This window comes from Glycine max, chromosome 8 (assembly GCF_000004515.6).
Source record: "Glycine max cultivar Williams 82 chromosome 8, Glycine_max_v4.0, whole genome shotgun sequence".
In the NCBI taxonomy this organism is placed as follows: Eukaryota; Viridiplantae; Streptophyta; class Magnoliopsida; order Fabales; family Fabaceae; genus Glycine; species Glycine max.
The window spans coordinates 6,978,185-6,983,733 of NC_038244.2; the positions used below are offsets into that span (position 1 = coordinate 6,978,185).

The 5,549-nt window shown below is 37.3% G+C and overlaps 1 protein-coding gene across 1 annotated transcript; it reads left to right on the forward strand.

The window, feature by feature from the left end:
- The first annotated feature begins 337 nt into the window (after window positions 1–337).
- BRL2B (brassinosteroid receptor-like protein) lies at window positions 338–4,045 on the forward strand. Its single transcript, XM_006585002.4, has one exon. It carries the CDS (start codon window positions 516–518, stop codon window positions 3,924–3,926), a length of 3,411 nt encoding a protein of 1,136 aa, XP_006585065.1. The 5' UTR covers window positions 338–515; the 3' UTR covers window positions 3,927–4,045.
- Window positions 4,046–5,549: the final 1,504 nt, after the last annotated feature.

A 5,549-nucleotide genomic window follows, 5' to 3' on the forward strand; every position in this document is an offset into this window, starting at 1 on the left:
GTAATTAAAAGATGAGACTTTACTAAAATGATCAATTAGATTTTTCAATAATAATTAATCATCAATAAAATTAAAAACTTTACACTACAACATAATAAACAAAAATGAAACTTTGTTTTTATCTTTTAAAGTAAATTTTTATGAATAAAAAAATATAATTAAGAGATGTAATTTTATTAAGATGGTCAAATAATTTTAAAAAAAAATAATCACCAATATAACTAAAAAATATGCGGTAATATAACAATTGTACAACATACTTACCCGTACGTACCCACCGCACACAACACAACCTTATTCCCTCTCACATTCCCTCCTTTAAATTTTATAAAACACAAAAAACAGCACCTTTTCTCAAAGGTCTAGCCACAACAAATTCTCATCATACTCACCACACTCTCACTGTGTCTTTCCTCTCTCCTCTCAACACACATTAATCTATATCCCTCTGCAACATCTTTGCTGGTCTCTCTCTTCCCAGACCTGTGTTCTTCTGTTCTGGCTTTGTTTTCTCAATGGAAAACAACCATGTTCAGCTTTTGGTTCATCTCACCGTGACACTTCTTCTTGTGATCACTGTTTTGTTTCCTTTGACTGAAGGTGCAGCAGCAGTTTCCTCCATCAAGACTGATGCACAGGCTCTTCTCATGTTCAAAAGGATGATTCAGAAGGATCCAAGTGGAGTTTTGTCAGGGTGGAAGCTGAATAAGAATCCATGCAGCTGGTATGGAGTCACTTGCACCCTTGGAAGAGTTACTCAGCTTGATATTAGTGGAAGTAATGACCTTGCTGGGACTATATCTCTTGACCCTTTGTCTTCTTTAGATATGTTGTCTGTTCTGAAATTGTCTTTGAATTCATTTTCTGTAAATTCTACCTCTTTGGTTAATCTCCCATATAGTTTGACACAGCTTGATCTATCCTTTGGTGGAGTTACAGGTCCTGTGCCTGAGAACCTGTTCTCCAAGTGTCCAAATCTTGTTGTTGTGAATCTTTCTTACAACAACTTGACAGGCCCTATTCCTGAAAATTTCTTTCAAAATTCTGATAAACTGCAGGTCCTTGACCTCTCTTCCAACAATCTGTCAGGGCCTATTTTTGGCCTGAAAATGGAGTGCATTTCCTTGTTGCAACTTGATCTATCAGGAAACCGTTTGTCAGACTCAATTCCACTATCCTTGTCAAACTGCACCAGCCTTAAAAATTTGAATTTAGCCAACAATATGATTTCTGGGGATATCCCCAAAGCTTTTGGTCAGCTAAACAAACTACAGACTTTGGATCTTTCCCACAATCAACTTATTGGTTGGATCCCTTCTGAATTCGGAAATGCATGTGCTTCCCTTTTGGAACTCAAACTTTCTTTCAACAACATCTCAGGCTCAATCCCATCTGGTTTCTCCTCTTGCACTTGGCTGCAGCTTCTTGATATATCTAACAACAATATGTCAGGGCAGTTACCAGATTCAATCTTTCAGAACCTTGGATCATTACAGGAACTGAGGCTGGGAAATAATGCTATCACTGGTCAATTTCCATCTTCACTATCTTCCTGCAAAAAGTTGAAGATTGTGGATTTCAGCTCAAATAAATTTTATGGATCTCTCCCCAGAGATTTATGTCCAGGAGCAGCCTCACTTGAGGAGCTGAGAATGCCAGATAATCTCATTACAGGAAAAATCCCAGCTGAACTGTCAAAGTGCTCACAGCTGAAGACACTTGATTTTAGTCTGAACTATCTCAATGGTACAATCCCTGATGAGCTTGGAGAACTTGAAAATCTTGAGCAGCTAATAGCATGGTTCAATGGCTTGGAAGGAAGAATTCCACCAAAGTTGGGCCAGTGCAAGAATCTCAAGGATCTCATACTGAATAATAATCACCTCACAGGCGGAATTCCCATTGAGTTGTTCAATTGCAGCAATCTTGAATGGATATCACTGACAAGCAATGAACTCAGTGGCGAAATACCGCGCGAGTTTGGCCTCTTGACAAGGTTAGCAGTTTTGCAGCTTGGAAACAACAGCCTGTCTGGGGAGATACCATCAGAGCTAGCAAATTGCAGCAGTTTGGTGTGGTTGGACTTGAACAGCAACAAGCTCACTGGAGAGATCCCTCCAAGACTTGGAAGGCAGCAAGGAGCAAAATCCTTGTTTGGTATCCTTTCAGGGAACACTTTGGTGTTTGTAAGAAATGTTGGAAACTCATGTAAAGGGGTTGGAGGTTTGCTAGAATTCTCCGGTATTCGACCTGAAAGACTCTTGCAGGTTCCAACATTGAGGACTTGTGATTTCACAAGACTCTATTCTGGTCCTGTCCTCAGCCTGTTCACCAAGTACCAGACTCTGGAGTATCTTGATCTTTCCTATAACGAGCTCCGTGGAAAAATCCCAGATGAATTTGGAGATATGGTGGCTTTACAGGTTCTTGAATTATCTCACAATCAGTTGTCTGGAGAAATCCCTTCGTCACTTGGCCAGCTAAAAAATTTGGGTGTGTTTGATGCATCACACAATAGACTGCAGGGTCATATCCCAGACTCATTCTCAAACCTCTCATTCTTAGTCCAAATTGATCTATCTAACAATGAGTTAACAGGGCAGATTCCATCTAGGGGACAACTAAGTACACTTCCAGCTTCTCAGTATGCAAATAACCCAGGCCTTTGTGGGGTACCATTGCCTGATTGCAAGAATGATAACAGCCAACCCACAACAAATCCAAGTGATGATATTAGCAAAGGAGGCCATAAATCAGCAACTGCAACATGGGCAAACAGCATTGTCATGGGAATTCTCATCTCTGTTGCTTCTGTATGTATCTTAATTGTGTGGGCAATTGCAATGCGCGCAAGGAGGAAGGAGGCTGAGGAAGTCAAGATTCTCAATAGCTTACAAGCATGCCATGCTGCTACAACATGGAAAATTGACAAAGAGAAAGAGCCATTAAGCATTAATGTGGCTACATTTCAGAGGCAGCTGAGGAAGCTCAAGTTCTCACAACTGATTGAAGCAACAAATGGCTTCTCAGCAGCAAGTCTCATTGGGTGTGGTGGTTTTGGTGAAGTGTTCAGGGCCACACTCAAAGATGGCTCGAGTGTCGCCATAAAGAAGCTCATTCGACTGAGCTGCCAGGGCGATCGAGAATTCATGGCAGAGATGGAAACCTTAGGGAAGATCAAGCACAGAAATCTTGTCCCTTTGTTGGGGTACTGCAAAGTAGGGGAGGAGAGGCTCCTTGTTTATGAGTACATGGAGTATGGAAGCCTAGAAGAGATGCTTCATGGGAGGATCAAGACACGTGATCGACGCATTTTGACATGGGAAGAAAGGAAGAAGATTGCAAGAGGTGCTGCTAAAGGACTTTGTTTCCTGCACCACAATTGCATCCCTCATATAATACACAGAGACATGAAATCAAGCAATGTGCTACTTGACCATGAAATGGAGTCCAGGGTCTCAGATTTTGGCATGGCAAGACTAATAAGTGCCCTTGACACACATCTTAGCGTGAGCACACTAGCAGGAACACCTGGATATGTTCCCCCAGAGTACTACCAAAGTTTCAGGTGCACTGCCAAGGGAGATGTCTACTCATTTGGAGTTGTGATGTTGGAACTGCTTAGTGGTAAACGCCCTACTGACAAGGAGGACTTTGGTGACACCAACTTGGTGGGGTGGGCGAAGATTAAGATCTGCGAAGGGAAGCAAATGGAAGTGATTGACAATGATTTGCTTTTGGCCACTCAAGGAACTGATGAAGCAGAAGCAGAAGCCAAAGAAGTGAAGGAGATGATAAGATATTTAGAGATCACTATGCAGTGTGTTGATGACTTGCCTTCAAGAAGGCCAAACATGTTGCAGGTAGTCGCAATGCTGAGAGAGCTTATGCCTGGATCAACTGATGGAAGCAGCAACAGTGCTTGAACCATGTTATTGTCCATAGTTATGACACAAGAATGAATGAAGATATGAAATGAGGCTTGTAAGATTTTCTCTAGTCTCTACAGCTGTTATTACTGAGTTTATTGTGCCTTGTTTCTCAATTTCTTTCTTCATTTGTTGTGTTTATTTAGTACTATTTATTGTCAGTGATACTATGTAACTCCAACCAATATTAACATTGCAGTAATTGCATATGAAATCAGAACCAAGAGACGAGTTAAATTAATTAAGCTGTGATCTAATCCAATCGATTGAGGCAATTCATCAAACATAAAGGTGATATGCAAAAGAATTATGACCTGTTGATTCACCATGCTATGGTGAAATTGTTTTTAACAAATCATTGACTGGGTGAGGTGAACAATAAATCTTTATATCCAAAATTTCCTCGTTAGAACCAACCCAGTCATAGTAGTGGAGGTTAAATGCAACTACAATGAGGACCGATTGTGTAAAAAAGTTGTACTGTGAAGACTGAAGAGTGACCATCTCATTAAAGAAAAATGGTTAACAAAGCCCTCTTAGTTTTTTCTTTTTTATGGAAACCCAAGTTAATCTTCTTGATTATTGATATTTTTATCAAATGCTTGAAGAATATTTTTTTTTAAATGTAACAAAATTAATAAAACAATCATATTTGTTTTTTTAATTATTTTTAAGGAGATTAATAATTAGTATGAGGATTTTCACATTTACCAATAATTTTCTCAAGTGATTTTATTATTTTATTTTAAAAATCAAATTACTCCAAAAATAAATTTAAATGGTCAAAGATTGATTATACATTAAAAATATTATATTCATTAAATGAAAGAAGAGGAATCAAACTTATATTTTTTTTTTAGTAATTTGATCTCTCCTCTTTCTTTTTTACCAAATAATGTCCATCACGACATAAAAAATGAAAAAGATAAAAGAGTTTTTTTAATAAAAAAAAAATAATTGGTTAGGTAAAGTAAGACAAAGTTTCATACTTTAAATAATTAAAAAAATATATTTAACATGTTAGAAGTTAAAATCATCAATAATCTTTTGGAGATTGTATAAATATAAAATTTTCTTTAAGCGTTCTTTGTTAAACTATAAGACTTCCAATAAGTTGGCACACCATTTTTCAATAGACTTATTTCTCTTGTAAAAAAATAATAAAAGAAAAAAGTCTATCACTTTGGTAGCTCATAAAAAATACAAAAAGAAACCCAAATAGGATTTTGAATCCGCGCATTTTCTTTATATATTTCATACATTCACAACTAAACTGTTTTTGTGAGACCATTGGTCCTACTTTATTACAATTTAAATCTTTGAATATCTTATTTAAGTTTTTTTTAACAATTTTCTTTTTATCACAAACGATAAACTTAGATTTTACAAGATTTTTTTTGGGATGTTTGTTCATGTTTATTCAAGAATGATGTGAAGGTAACAAATAAAATTGAACACATTTAGTTTCCGGGGAGTTCCTGGATACCTTATACCTATGCTAAAAACGGAAAGTGCTGCTAGGTGCACCAACATTATTGTTGGTACACCCAGTACTAACCACAAAAAGATAAAAATATTTCTTACGGATCAAATTGATCTGTAAGTTAATTTTTAAGACTT